At 35.6% G+C, this 16,406-nt stretch overlaps 1 protein-coding gene across 2 annotated transcripts in view; it reads right to left on the reverse strand.

The window, feature by feature from the left end:
* Nucleotides 1-74: 74 nt before the first annotated feature.
* The window catches only part of SLC4A10 (solute carrier family 4 member 10), a 147,768-nt gene continuing 131,436 nt past the window's right edge, over nucleotides 75-16,406 (reverse strand). For both annotated transcript variants that reach the window (XM_056495981.1, XM_056495980.1), the window contains 6 exons: nucleotides 15,392-15,460; nucleotides 13,139-13,312; nucleotides 12,409-12,531; nucleotides 9,612-9,679; nucleotides 7,859-7,975; nucleotides 75-3,454 (listed from right to left, as the gene is read on the reverse strand). In XM_056495981.1, the coding sequence (XP_056351956.1) occupies nucleotides 3,388-3,454; nucleotides 7,859-7,975; nucleotides 9,612-9,679; nucleotides 12,409-12,531; nucleotides 13,139-13,312; nucleotides 15,392-15,460 (618 nt within the window). In that variant the 3' untranslated portion in view covers nucleotides 75-3,387. The remainder of the gene's footprint in view (nucleotides 3,455-7,858; nucleotides 7,976-9,611; nucleotides 9,680-12,408; nucleotides 12,532-13,138; nucleotides 13,313-15,391; nucleotides 15,461-16,406) is intronic.

Here is a 16,406-nt window from a genome sequence, read left to right on the forward strand (position 1 = left end):
AAAGTGCTCATGCAGACAGATAAAGTATGGGGAAGAATGTTAAGACACTTTGCGCAGCTTGTCCTTAAATGAGAAAGCCTTGAATAGAAAATCAGATTTTGTTTTCACAAGCTAACAATTCCTTGACTCACAAAGTAAGATTGATGGGTGGTATTGTTATGTTTGTTGGGATTTTTCTGAAACATACTGGAACTGAGTTTTACAAATGCCATCTTGGGTTCAAGTCAGTAGTGGCTCTAATGTGGCACCACTGTAAAAATTCTACAGAGGCTGTATCATAACATCTCTCATTCTTTTGACTCAAGGCAAAGAAACCTGAATCAGTATAAGGTAGATCCCAGCAATACAGGCAGGTTATAAATATATATATATGTATATATATTATCATTATGATATAGCTAGTGTTTGCAAGAGTAAATAGTTAGATTTATTTTAATGTTATCACTAGCACTGTTATAAAGACCAAAAGAAAATGTTTCTGTAATCCACAAAACTACTTTCACCAGGCTCTCATTAGATAAGTGCAAGAATTAGTATAATCAAAGAAATATTTTAAAAAATAAGTGAAACTAGAAGTTATATGGGCTAAGTCTTTCATTAAGATGCAATTCTTTGCATCTAACCTACCTTAATTGATTCTAGCATCTCACTGGGGAACTCTTCTGTACTCTCAATACATCTTCCCCTTCCCTGAATATATAGTACTGTGATTTATGGCCTTAAAGCTTTTCAGTAGCAGAAATTTAGGGTTCTGAGAAGCATTTTAAATTGTATAACTTTACCTATTAATCTCTAAAAAGATCCAACTACTCCTGCTTGATCCATGTTATCTCTCTCAGGAGGAAGGGGGACCAACTCATGAACAGTAAATTGGAGTTTCATTGCCATTCTCTTCCTGGAACAGTGAGCTCTGAGCTGTCCCCAGGCTCACACTCACTGTTGAGGTCAGACCAGGTACATCACCTCCAGCTGCACCCAGGGAGCCAACACTCACAGCCTTGCATGTTTCAGTGAGATCCCACTTAAAAGGGGAGCCTTTCAAGGGCTGGGCTCTACTACTCATTAATTTGTGAAGCACATACAGGTCAGGTAGACATTTCAAATACCACAGGATAGTGCAAACATCTTCTGGGTTTTTGCAGTATAAAAATAAAATTGAAAATTAGTTAGGATAAATATTTATTTTCACATAACATATCTGAATTGTGAAAAACACAATAGTCTATTCACATGTACACATAAACTTCTGTAATAAATTACATCCAAGAAATTGAGTAATTTTGACCAGGAATATGAAATTAGAAGTAAATATAGCACTACATATGCTTTATATTGTGTGTGATTTCAGAATGTTAAGATTAACATTGGAAAAGCACTTAAATTCACGCAAAACCAGAGTGTTTTAAAATAAAACCACTCTGAAATACTGAACAGAAATACAGAATGCCATTGAATACACTGATTTCTTAATATTCTAAGAGTTGGTCAAATGAAGCTAATACATTTTGATTGTATACATTATCTGTAACAAAGTCAGCAACATGTTAAAACACCATCAGGCTGCTTTCAGGACAAACCAGTATTGAGCTTCTATACTAACCTTTAAACAATTGGAATCTTACAATTTATCATCAAGTACACAAAACAAAGCATTTAACCTTAATGCATCAGCATTTTTTTCCTAAATTTACATATACAAACATTGAATTAGATGTAAATCCTTCTTTGTGTCCATTAGATTTTTTTTTTCTCCATAAAAATGGCTTTTAATGGGCTTTTATAATGCTAAGGTAAATTTAGAATAGTGACCCTATTAAGTTTGCAGCAAAATGCAGTTATATATGGCTAAAGTATTAAAACATACACACTCACATACACAAAAACATTGGAATACTTTAAATATACTGAATGGGAAAACTTGTTCACAAGGTGTATAGAAAATTAATGTTTTTGGGAAAGCTGAGGAATGTTACAGCCCTATGGACAAGTTCTTACGGAAATTGCAAGACTACAATTCTTATTTGTAGGATTCAAAGTTACAGCATAATACTGAGAGTTAGCTTTCATTTTAATAATTTAAAAATTTATCTTAAAAAATTTAAAAATCAGTGAATTCCAAATAACACAATAAAACTTTAGCTCCACCTCCCTATTCATTCAATATCTCTTCTCACAGTCTTTTACACAAAAGAGCAGCTTGAAGTATCTGAGGGCAGTAACAAAATTCGTTACGAAAAATGTAATAGCCCTAAAGCCACATTTTAGTTTGCAATGTTGTTTTTATCTTTCAATCAATATGTACTTGATGGAATAATAAAGAGCTGTAACAAAACAACAGCAGGATACCCATTTAAGTATTATACACAATCTCTGAAACTAAGAGGTTCATAGTTGTTAGTGGAGAGAAGACAATATAAATACGCCCTTTATGTGGCTGAATTTTAGGCAATAAAGAGGAAGATCATTGGGTAGGTGATAAAACTGCATGTGGGGTATAGTTTGTATCTACAAAATTTTCCCTATTATAAAATAATGGATTGATTAATGACAAAATGCATTTGTTTGGCCTACCATGGCAACATTCATACGATACAAGATAAGGTACTGTAATCACAAATGGCATTTTAAGAAATACTGTACCCATGTTTCACATCAAAGGATGTGGTGGTTTTCTTTAGCGAAGGTGAGAAAATGTTTTAATATATAATTTTTTATATATATATATATTTATATATATATAGGACTATGTTCCAGTTACATACAAATTTTAATATTAAATACACTGTATTAAATCAAGGAAAACTTCACAAATACAGAATCTGACCCTGCAATTCACATTGCAGAAGTAATCCATGACTTCAAAAGGACAGATTAAGGAGGAAAGGATTATCCTTGTTAGTTTCTTCACAGGGTCAGATCAGTTGTTATTTTATAAACTTCTTAATGTTTGCTTGTCAGTTTGGGTCTCCTTGAAATAATTTACTAGTTAGGTGATTTAAAAAAAAAAATTAGAACAAGGGTTTTCAAGTTCATCTTGAATCAAGATTATTAAGTTATTATTCTCACACAGAAAAAGTAGCAAAATACAGTACAAACCTATTAACAGGAAAGTTGAATTTGAAAGAAAATCTGCTTCTTACATTTCTGATACAAGTACTGATAAATGGCCAAGATCAGCAACAAACACAAAGATTTTTTTTGCATTGGCTACTGCAGACATTTACATTGATACTAGACAAGGTAGACAAGGTGGAATGAGACAAGTATTGCACTACATTACCTGTGCTAGTTTGAGATGAAAGACAAAAGTTACAAGGTAAATCATTATATTTAGTGGTTGTGGCACTCCTTTAATTCTTTTGTAAAAAAAATTACTTGAAGAGCAAGTCATAGACAAGTCTCCCGGTCAACACCTTTCCCTGAGTCAGCTTTCTTCTCTTTTCTGATTTCAGCACTAGAAAACGAAAGGGGAAACAAAAAAATAGTTATAGTAGCACTATCTCTCTCACACACACAATCACAAACATACATATATTATCTACCTGAAAACCAACATTGCACAGATACTTTATTTTTCATGCTTCATGGCACAAACTGGGAAAGCAAGTGAAAATTTCTGTGCTGAATGGTGTAGAAGACATCAGCCAGCGTTTTAGTGACAAGGTAAAGAACTTAAGATGTACAGAGACAGCCAGCATGCAAGCAAAGATAGCCACATCTTTTTTTCTTTTTTGGCAAATACAACTTAATTTGCTAAATAATGGCAGTGGTACAGTTCTCAGACAATACTAACACATTCTTAAATGGAACAAACAAGAGGTCACAGTAAGTATTTCTTGTCTTTAAAACGTATTCTCTTGTTAAACTATACATTTAGAAGGAATGTTTCTGAACTAGAGTAGTGCAAGCCAATATCCAACAAATATTTGGCTTTCAGTCTTGACTGGGGAGAGCAGAAGTCTGGGGAGGATGGGGAGAGACAATATTCCCCGTGTGGAGTGTAATACATACCTCCTCATGTATACATTATAAGGAAACAAATGTTTAAAAAAAGCCTGAAAAATCTGACAAAAGACATATTCAAAACACTAAACCAGAGTTCAAATTTGGATTCAGCTTTTTTTTCCCAGTTAAAACGATGTTGATTTGCCTACAGAAAGCAATATACATGCAAAGCAGATGATTTTTGTGTGTGTGTGAGTGTCCTAATTTACAACAGCGTAAATAAATAAAAAGTCGTGTTCTTCCAGTGAGTCTCAATCACAGTATGAAAATGCAAAGAGGCTTCCACAACACAGGCAAACCAAGCCTTCAACAAAGAGTGGCAGGGTATCTAAAAAAAACCAGATGGTTCTGAGAACAAACCTGTAGCAAGCACAAACCTACCAGGTTTCATGGGAATAATTCCTTAACTAGAATGAATGAGAAATAGGCTGAGTTACACAAGGCTTAAAGAAAGCAAGATCAATTCTCAAATTCTTAAGGCGATTCATGCACAATTCTACAGTCATTTGACATTTTTCTTCACATAAAAATTGCTTTAAGGATACAATTCAGTTCAGCCAAAGCTTACTTCTATGCCTATGGCAGCTTCCAGAGGTGTTAATGGAAATAGCTAAAGAATACCAACTTCTGCCACTTCAACTGCCAAATCTGTCACCTTCTGTAGAACAGTGATAGAATTGGGTATGTTACACTTTCTGCACACAAAGGGTATGCAAACAAATTTCGGAGGGGGATGAATTGAAAGTGCAGCAGTACAGCAGGCAGGGAGTTACCTGTGCTTAGTAAAAGCAAACACTGAGGTGTTTTGTGCCTTACAGTCTATAATATTTCCACGTTTTAGGTGCCTCTGTGATACCAGGAAAGTCTTCCTTCTATTTAGGATTCACATCTCTGAGCAGCTCCTGCAGATGTGGGCTTTAATGCCTTGAGAAATTTGAAAAAAAAAGGACAAGTCCAGTCTTTTTCCAGTAAAACACGTCACTGGTGGATCTGTAAAAGAGTTGGAGCTCTCTTCCTCCCTACCAAGGGAGTAGTCTAACAAGCCTGAGCAGGAAGGTCTGGGATGTGGGATTTTCATATCTTCACGTAGAAAAGGGACCTCACTCATACCATCTACAAAGTTTAAAAGACCAGCTAAGTCTATCTCCTGTCCATCAGATCTGCACATGCTCTGAAACTGCTATCTGAAGGGTTTAATATTATGAGTGAAGACAGAGGAATGTTTATTTACATGTCCCAAAGAGGGCTGGGTTTGAGGTGCCTTGTTCAGTTCTACCAAGAAAGGCTCAAAGGCACACCTTTAGCTCCCTGGGAATTTTAATAATAAAAAAAAATGAAAGTTGGAAAATTGCAAAGTTCAGGTGCTTCTAGGGCTAGGTAACTTGACTGAATCTCATGTAAATCCTCTCTTTAGACAGGTAAAAACATTCAGGAGCCTGGGATGTACGAGCTCTCTATGTTACTTCACAGAATCAGGGGCCAGGGGACATCCTGTGCTAGAAATTATCCATGCATCAGGCTGGGAATTCATTTGTATAGACTCTTCCTGCATAAAATCTCTTTTTTGAAGATGATCTCAGCTTATAAATGGGCAAGTCAATTCAGCAATTAATTACTATGAGTAGCTTCCTGTTAATTGCTCAATGCCTTGCATAAAAGGCATTACATAAAATCATAGTACACTATCATAATTTAATTATCCCCATTTAATAATATTTTGAGATATAAGGAAGCAGAAGGGGAGTACTACATGTCATGTAGTTGAACTCCACAAGGCATCAGTAAAATTTATTTCAAAATGGGATTTTTTTTCACCCCTCAATGATAAGGTACCCTTCAATGTGGAAATTGTGTAATCTAATACTGCTGATCTTGATAATTTGCAAAAAATTATTATTACAACTGCTACCATTCCAAGCTTTTTTTTCTCAGTAATTACCTAGGATTGAATTATATTTTCATGTAATGATACATGCATTATAGTTTATAATATTTTTGTAGTTCTATCCCTAATATGATTTAAGATCAAAGTTGCTTATGGCTTCACTTATCAGAAAGAAAGTCTTTCAGGGTTAAAGCTCTTTGAATCTACTTCTCTCTCAGAATCTGAGACAAGCTAGAGTGCCTGAAAATGCAGGGTTTCAGAGTCGTTAAGGCTGTTCCTTTACAACAGGACACTCATAGCTAAAACCAGAAAAATCTTTTCTCATGAGTCTTTGTTTTCAAGATCAAAGAAACAGAAACAGATTTTAAATGAGACCTTTAGAAAATTAGTTTCTATTTAAATGCTGTTTAAAGGCCAGAACTCTCATCTGAGCCACAATCTTTGTGGATGCTCTTTGTTCAGAGGGTCATGTTTACATCATCCATCATACCACCAAAGAAATCAACATCCACCAGAAAAAATACAACTCCTGTGTACCCAGGAGCTGTGAATGCACCACAGCAGGCTCTTCTCTTTCTCCAGGCTTTCACAGCCTGGACAGCAGAGGCACTTGATGTAAGAAAACCCTGCAGAACATGTTTCTCCTGTGCACCACACTGATTTCACTGACAGGATCCTTTTCAGTCCATGGGCAGGGTGGAAGGCAAACAAGAACTACACTATTTTGACTGTCAGTGGAATATCAAAATGACCACATTAGTGGGCTGCTCCATAGGTGTCTGATTCTGTGGTCATCAACTGCTCAGACTTGTTTATGCAGTGCAGGGACAGGAACAACGCCAAAAGGCAGCATGCCATTTTGGGGTGACAAAATTAAAAAGCACGTATCACTATAAGAGTTCTCTTACTGCACCTGTTCATCTTGAAACAATGACTAGCTGTTTTAAACATGGGCTTTTGAAAAGTATATTTAGAAATGGGCAGAATAGAATTCTATGTTTTAAAAAAGATGACTAGTAATAAATTCAGTTTAATATTTGAATACACTACACTATTTTAATACATCATTTTAAATACAGAGTAAATTTCAAATTCTAATATTTGGGACTTTAATGAAGACATTTTACATTCTTATTTGAAATTTCTTCTCATTCTGTCTCCCCAAAAACTATACAAAGTCAACTCATTTGGGTTCCAAGGTGACACCATTTTGAATTGGAAGACACAATCAAGGAAAAGGTTGGGGACAGGGTCTTACCTTTGGGAACCAGCTTCTAGAGTGATTAGGAAGGGGAGCTTATGACAGAAGTGTGATACAAAACAATTAAATAGGAAATAGTTAAATAGTTAAATTTTAAATTTATGGAAGCAGAAGAAAGAATTCTTTCAGAAAAATCACACTGTGCTTGAATTTAATATTTTCTTATTCCTGTAGTAACTGTAGCACAGATAAAATATTGTGACTTCATTTTACTGGACTAAAATTTAAAATTATTTAACTGTTTTGAGTACAAGTGAAGTAGGCAGAAAAATGTAAAGAAATGATGCAATCATAAAATTATTTTCACTCCAAATATTATTAGATTGCATTCAGAGTACTGGGTTCTTCATACAGCTATTTCCAGGGCAGTGATGATCACTTCTTTTTCAAGAGGAAAGAACAAAAGCAAGCAGAACAAACACAACAGCTGTTGTGCAATATCCAGGTGGAGGCTGGTGGTTCATCACACAAGCATCAGGCATGCTCAACTTCATTTTCCACTGGAGCATAACTAAGTACCATGCAAATATTTGTGATTTCTGTTTTTAAATAAGTAGTGAATTTGTGTTTTGAGCTCCAAATATTATGACTGAACATAAGAAATAAAACTGCAAAATGCTAAAATTCTTTCTAATCCCTGGCAAAATATTCCAATATTGGTTTGACACCAATATAAAAAGTATAATGAAGTAAAAAAAAATTAAGACCTTTTAGAAGGAAAGCTTGACTCCTTATCTTTTGCATTCTCTGAGGATATCAACAGTGTCTTCCACACAGCAGTTTTTGCCATTTCATCAGAAATGTTTATCACAGATGGGTCATCTCTAGACAAGAATGAAAGTAAATACACAATAAAACAATCAGCAATCAGTCATATTAATTATTAATTCAGTAAAAGTCCTTGAAAACTGATAGTGGTGATAATAACTAAGTGCAATGTGAGTTAAGAAATGGTTAAACTTCAGAAGTCCTGAAAAATTACTTAGTCAATCAGAACATCTTTGCACTTTTTAGTATTTTCTTCCTCCAACAGCAATTAACCACAGTAACATCAATAAAATTTATTGTGTAACTCCCAGCTAATAAACAAGAGAAAAATTAATAAGAACTGTGAAATTAAATATTGCCCAAAATCTCACAGCATGATAGTGGCATCGTTGCATTAAACATGAATCCCAAAAGGTCCTACTTATTCTCTGAAACTCACCCACTTTTAAAACTACTTTAAAACCAATCAAAAGTCTTAACAAAATGAAGTATTTAAGAGCGCTAATAAAAATGCCCCAATTAAACAAACTAATCTGTAGCCTTAAGTAGCACTTTGTAGCCATTATGTTCTTTGCTTTACCTGGACTGCTCCAAACATGTGTTTATACACTTAAGAATAATAAGATCTTGAATGTCTTAAGGGGTTACCTGTACATTATTCCTGACTTCATGGTTACCTATACTTGGCATTCAGTAACCTTGCTGTTGTGTGTTTTGGGGGAACCACTTTAACCACCAATATTTTGACTCTAGTTTTTAGCTACAGGACTGCAACCCTTACAGTACAGAGAGCCAGGTATTACCCAGGTAACTCTACCAGCATCAACACACAATGGAGATAAGTAGAGATCACACTGCAAGGTAAATTAAGCTACATACTGCTAATATAAATTACAACAAAAAGGTATGGACAAAACAAGGAAAAAAGAGACCGTTAGTAGTGTGATGAGTCAAAAGGAATAGGCCAGGATTGTTCAGAATTACAAATCTCCTGATTTACATTAGGAGACATTGGGGTAACTGTGTTAAAATATTAGAGGGAAGGCTAGTCTAAGATGGTGCTCCTATGAACTCAAATTAATGCAGAGCTTACTGTCACCAGATATTTCAAATATTTTATGAAGAATTTCTTTCAAAAAAACTTTAAATTATATTAATTCCTTATGGGCTGGCAACATGTATTATTGCTATCTATAAGATAGATGTTCATGCTTTCTTAGTTGTGTCAACCCTGCATTATGCATTATTTATTTGATTCACTCATTATCTTACATAATAGGATCTAATCAGAAGGTTTAGGATGTAATAAATACTGTAAGAACCTAGTTTTTCTGCAGCGTGTTAAAAACCTTTCCTGGATCCCTGCTTGCATCAGGGTGAAGGGTTTGACCTGCTCTACATCTTCCTTTTGCACTGTGCATGTCAGAAGCCAAAGTTCATTGTGAACAGTCTGATCCTGCAGTCCTGCCCAATGCAAAATTTCCAACTAGTGTGTCTTCTAGGGAATGTGAGATCGTGTAGAAAGACTAGAAAAGGGCTGAGCTTGTTAAATGCTGCAGTGTATGGTTCAGTTCACCTATCTGTACCAGACAAACATCCTCCTGATACTCAGTAAGCATTAAGAATTAAATATTGTGGCATGTTTACTTTATTTAACTGCAACTCACCTAAAAGAGGAAAGGTATATTTTACCTGTAATGTCCTTCTAGTGGTAATTGAACAGTCCCTTCCTCTTCCATTGCTAACATACTTTGCTCTTCCTAGAACAAAGGTATTTATGCATGAGACAGGATAAAAAATTGTGAATAGTGAAATTTTTGTACAATAATCATCTTTCCATTTTCTTTAATATTAAGTATTTATTTGAGGTTCCTTAAGTAGATACTTTTCAACTTCAAATAGTTGACATTTAAAACCTTCTATTTTAAAAGGTTTTAAAATATGTATCTTCACTTAATGCTATTTCCCAATGCCAAAGAAAGCATTGTTTTGTAACAATAAAGAGGAAAATTAGTTACAGTGAGTGAACGACTGTCTGATGAATTTTAAACAACATTGATAACAGGATATAGACATTGATGTTTACATGCAAAAATTAGGGAAGATGGTTCAGGTATGCACACACAGTTTTAATACTGATAAAACTGATTTTAATACTGCTTTTTCAGTAAAATGAGAGATACAAAACTAGTTTTCACTTGAAGATAATTAGGAGATAAATCTACCAAAAACCTTAGATAAAGTAATTGCAAATTTAGCAGATCTGTCTTAGCAGGAGGGGAGAAGAACAGAACACCTCTCAAGCACCATGTCCTGCCTGCAAGAACAAAGGAAAACAAGTCCTCCAGAAGAGGATTCTCAATGTCCACATCCCTGAGGTCAGGATAACCACAGCTAGGAGGTTAGCAAGTCTTGGCAGGAATGTAACCATCAAATCCTGCTCTGAATTGTTGCAGTGTGTGTGTGTGAGCCCAACAGACACCTGAGACCTCCACAGATTTCTTCCCTTTATTAGATGGCTTTGTAACAGTTTTCACCAGTGCCTGTCAGAAAGCATGGGTTGGCTAAAAAGAGAAATTATCATTTTCTGGCAGATCACCAAAGCCCCATATGCATCAAAAACACTGATTTTTGGTATTAGCTGCAAGAGTCAGTACAGTTTTCCAGAAGTAGAATTTAATTTTTCTTTGCTCAGAAATTTGTTTCTTCAATGATTAATTTTTACAACTATTTCAATGGTCACAATATTTTTTTTCTTCGAATGTTAAAGTCCTTTGTTCATTCTTGTCTCAGAAAAACTTCATTGATTAACATCAAAGTGGCTTCCAAAGGAGGTCTGTGAGGAGAAGGCACGTATTATATCCACTATAAATGCACAAAGCCCTGGAAAAAACATGGCCTAAAAATATAAAAACAACTTAAGTGATGAAATTAGGATCCAATCAAGTAAGTTTCAGATCCTGTCAACTATATTTCTGAATATTCTTGTGGGTAGAATACTTCTATTTTTAAAAGCTGTGTGATAGCAACTCTCCAATTAATTCCTTAGGCTACATGTCAGAAGTTTTTTATTACTAGTTAATTTTGTCATTTCCAGGCTTCACAGCTTCATAAGTTTTTGACAGTTGAACAGTTTTAATAATAGCTCTAAATATTTAGAAATGCCAAAATATGTAAAAATAACCTCTCAAAATAGACAGTGAATGAAATAAAATCACACCAGTAGATTTTCCCAGTTTTGTTTTCTGATGCCATCCTATCAAGCAAGGGAAGGAAAGTGACATATAACCAAAACATAAGGATAGCAAGGAATTCTTTCCAATAACCAGACCCAGAAGAAGAGAGCTACCTTGGCTACTTCTGGTTACTCTGAATTGTGATGACAACAGATACCATGACGAAACAACTGTCTGGTCTGCTTCGATTCAAGGGAGAAAACAATGACTCACATATTTGAATTTCAGCCTGGTAATTTTACAGGCACATACTAAATAGTAAATAATCATCTTGATGTTTCTTATAGGTAAAATCTTTTCCCCAAAATGAAAGTATATTGAATGTGTCAAGGAAATCAAAGTTAAAAGTTCTCCAGGTTACAGATGAGGCAGGAAGTTTTCAAAGGTCACAAAAGAATCAATCCTAAAGTCAGAGTAGTTTGTGTAGTAACACATTACTAGCTCATGTCCTATTTCTGCAAATAAAGCTACTAATGGGAATCCTTAACAAGCATATTTCACTGGTCTTGGATCACGTCTCAGGTCATCCCCAGGGATAATTTTCAAGTTGATAAGGAATTATCTGAAAAGCATATTCTTTGAAATAAGATGAGGAGTCCAGATCTGTAACAGCCAACAGGGTGGTAATGCCACAGGATGCAAGTCAGAGTCAGAGCATTTGGTTAACTGGGTTAGCAGTGTCACTGACCTTTTCACTGCAGAGTCACAGTAAATTGTTTCTGCAGTAGCAGAAGGATGGCTCTGGCCCAGAGTGTGACTGGGACACTGCACAGGGTTATGACACTGCTGAGCAGGAAGGGCACTGAGTGATGCCATGTGCCCTGTGTAAGGCTCAGAGGCAGCTGGGACATCCAGAGCCTTAAATCCTGCACTTCTCTCCTCAACATCTCCTGCAGGGATGAGACCCAGCCCAGAGCAGCATCCAAGTGCCCCAGGGCTGGGACCTGAGGGCTTTCCTACAGGCATAGGTTCATCTCTGCACACCCTCTGAGTGGGTCTCAGAAGCAATCCCCAGCAGTACTGTGGATAATATATCATATGACAGTATGGCAGCCTGAGAATCTACATCCCCACCTAGGCCTATCAGATTTGTAACCTTAAAAGCACTTATGTAAAATATGACAATATTACACTTAGATACTGCTAACAAGTCTTCCTGGTGCATGGAATGTGCCTTCCAGAATTTTCTCTAAATGTCCAAAGGAGAAATTGATAAATTGCTACCTACAAAGAAACCTGAAACCATGACCCACCTCTTTCTCAGCATCTTCCAGTTTCTTTTTCTTGCTCTCAGGCATCAAATCATCTAACCAACTGAGCTCCCGCTTGGTAAAAAAGAAATCCATGAGTTTTCGGACAAATACCAAAGCTAGGACCTGCAAAGATATTCATTCAAACAATTAGGAAATTAGGCAAGTAAAACAGACAAATACACTTGTAGAGGAATGCTTCCAAATGTTTGTAGACTAGTTTGTAGCGAGAATTTTATCCTTTAATTTGAATAAGCTAACAGCTGCTATTCCTTTGCTCAAATGAAGTATGGCTTGAAGCATTCCACAATCACTGAGGTCAGTAAATATCTTCTATACCTATTAGTGAAATCATCAGAGAAAATCACTTAAGAAGTGATCATCTTTATTTCTCTTGGGCTCCTCAGTTCAATAATCAGTCTTCCTTACTAACTGAATGTTCTTTCTGTAACAGGCTTTAGTAATGTTCCTTAAATATAAAATATCAAATAAATTTTAGTATTTTTTCTTTAAGAGAAGAATTTTCCCTAAGAGTTTATAAGTTGGGATATCCACATATAGGACTTAAAATAGAGGTTAAATGTGAAATTTTTCATTGCTTAATACATTATAAATTGTCCTTGAACACAGAATCAAAGCATTATTATCATTAACTACCCAAAATTATTTTTCTTCAACAATAATTATCCACAAGTGAAAAGGGATTTTGAGATTAAATAAAAAAAATTCGTACCATCATAGGAAAGACAATGGCAGCTCTTGAAACCTTTATAATCCAGAGAAGCACAAGACAGCTCAGCTGAATTATAGTGAAGAGATGGACTTTTCTAAGAGGAACATGCCTTAGATAAATAAAATCTGGCTGGTGCTTTGCAGGCATCCAGAATAACTTTATCCTGTCAAAAAGCTGCAAAAGAAAATTTTAAAAGTTTGGATCAAAATGAGCTGTAGGGTCATCTATGCTGGTATTCACACACAGCCTAATAGATCTGGAATATCCAAAGAATCTGGCTTGTTATTCTAAAGGCAAAATCTACATAACACACAGAAGCACAGAAGAGACTTCCTCGGTTACAACCATGAACCTTTAATTTGGACTAGTCCAGCAGTGGCAAAGGATTTGTCTTCTCACCCACTGAGCCACCAGAGTACGAATGAGAAATGCTTTTTAAATACTATTTAAGCAAAGTTTAATTAGTTCATGAGTTATACTTCAGTTCCTTTCCATTTTAATGCACATGTGTCTCCCTAGGTTGGACTGCAGATGTGCTGAGACATTGAATTCTGCTGAATTATACAAACTACTGCAGAGAATACCCTGTTCATTGGATGTTGCACATAAAGAAAGTAGTTACTTTGAAATAATACTGCTAATTGTGAGATCTTAACTTCAGGCAAAGCCAGACTTCAGAGTAGTCATTAATCACTTGTGAATCCAGCTGAAGGAAAGCTGGTTGGTCCTGTTGGGCATCTGCACTGTCACACTGCTTGCCCAATACATCCTAGACTCGTTTTTCAACAACTGAGCTCTGCCTCCTTTAGCACATAAAAAGCTGCTCACAGAGGGACCTCTGCAGTCTTTTATTTCCTGTGAATCAACCACTTTTCTTTTACTTCACCAGACACTTTATTCCAGGCTGTTTTCTTCTCCATATTTCACTTTATTCACAAAACCAGAAACAGAAAAGGAAAAAAAAAAAAAAAAAAAAAAAAAAGGAACGAATGCCAGAAAGCTGACTGCCATTCTGCTAGCAATGTATGTGAGGGGTTCCTATTTTTCAGGCCTATTTGGCTCCATACTGACCTGAGACATTTGTGTCATGGCACAGTCATGATGGTGATACACCAATTCTCCCTGCATGGATGAGCCATGCTATATTCACACAGCCTTCAGCAATGTCAAGTTTTGAAAATTTTTATTGAGCATGTGCAAACTGCATTTTTTTTAAAGACTTACAATTTGGCCAGATTTGAGCAGATTTCTTTTTCACAGAAACAGCAAAAAGCACATCCTCCCACAAAACCCATCTTATCAAATCTCCATTCCTTGTCCCAGCATGGGGGAGGGAGATAAGGAGGGGGATGCTATCACTTTTCCAAGTAAAGATAGCCAGATTTCAGCATGCCTTAAAAACACTCCTCAATAGTGTAGTGTTTTCTCCTACCCCTGTTCTGAGAAACAGCTGAACCATATTAAATTGAAATTATTTAAACCTTAGCAAAAGCAAAACTACACTTCTGAGAATATCAACCCAAACCTAAAGAGATAGGGAGTTATAAAAGAAGAGTCTCTGAATAGACACCACCAGACAAAAAAGAAAGTTCCCAGTTTTGCTTATAAATGGAGGTAATTTGCAATCAAATATAATGAAAAAAACAATCAGAAATTTTCTTTGCTCTTTGTATTTGACCTTTTGCACAGTGTAACTTGTGTTTTCACTGTGTGATTGTTCTTTCTTAATTGTCTCAGAAAGTGTGTCGATGCCTCATGGGCTAAAGGATTTGACACTGTGCCATTAATGCTGCAGTGAGCCAGGAGAAACAGAACACAGCACAACCCCAACCTGAATGCTGGAATGCCTGGTTCCTGCCAGCTGCTCCTACTCAAGGCCACTGCAGGAATGCTGCCCTTCCACTAGACTTGACCCTTCATCCCTGAAGTACTGTGACTTGCAACAGCTTCCCCTCCCTGCCTGGAGTGTTTATTTGCACAGGGAAGCCCTCCAAAATTTCACTTGTGTTAGTTTTAGGGCAAGTTAGCCCAAAAGGCAAAGTTCAAGATAAGTGTAGCCCTGCAAAGGAACTGGGAAAAGGCAGCATGCAATGCAATCCATTTTCCTTTTTAAGTGAGTCACTTTCAAAAATTTAAGGTTGGCAACATTCCTTTAGGATTATACACAAAAGCTAATACAATAATATAATAAGAACAGCTATATTTTTTATAAAAAGCATCATCAATAACATAGTCATCACAAATCCATTTTACCTGAATTCCCTTTAGAGATGAAGCACCCATGTAAAGAAACACTCCATAAAGTACTGGCATAGGAATAAACTGCACAAACAAGCAGAGAAAGGGAAAAACATATTAAATACTACTTAACAATTTTAAATGCTTCTAGAAAGACATTCAAAACAGTTGAAATACAAAGTGCCATATGCCTGCATTAATCAGACAAGTTGTAAATTCAGAGTCACTCAATTATAAATTAATAATGTCTCTCAGAGTATAAAGCAAAAGAAGAATCTGGCTCTGTATATTTATTTTCCTCTCATGGCCAGTTATTACAATATACTTAATTCCCTATTAATAAAATTAACAGAACTACACAAAAACATGAAAGCCTTAATTTATACTTAAATTCTTTACTTTAAAGACTGCTCAGAAAAATGTTCAAGAGCCACAAAATACTTCTTACTGCTTAAAACAGTATTTTGTGCTATAAGCATTTAAAAATGGATGAATGATTCTATGAATTTTATTTTTTTTTTAAGAGACTATTTTAAACGTCCAGGTTCTCAGCATACACTGTGTAGGTAAATGAGTATGTCCACAGATAAGAATCTGTGTGTTTGCAAAGTGAAGGCTTTATGATATACATAATAAAATACTGCTGACAAGTACAAGTTCTAAGACCTTACTGCCCTCACTGCAACAATATACAAGACTAAGTTCTGGTTTTACTAAAGCCAGTGTTAAAACTCTCCCTGATTTCACAGAGGCCAGATAACACTTTAGAAACTGTTAAGTGTATACATGGTAGTATATATAACTAGACACCCTTCTTCAGAGCACTGGTGAGCTGTGTTGAGTATTCAGGAAGCATGAGATAATTTTCATGCTCATTTCCAAGAAACAAACCATAGAACTTCTCTTGCAACTGTAAAAATATTTTAAAATTACTCAGAAATCACAAAATGTTTTTAAATTATCTAAATAAATTTCAAATTGGTATAGCAAGACTCTTTCATGATAATTTGTCACAGGCCCAAACTATTCA

The sequence above is a fragment of the Oenanthe melanoleuca genome, chromosome 7, assembly GCF_029582105.1.
Source record: "Oenanthe melanoleuca isolate GR-GAL-2019-014 chromosome 7, OMel1.0, whole genome shotgun sequence".
In the NCBI taxonomy this organism is placed as follows: Eukaryota; Metazoa; Chordata; class Aves; order Passeriformes; family Muscicapidae; genus Oenanthe; species Oenanthe melanoleuca.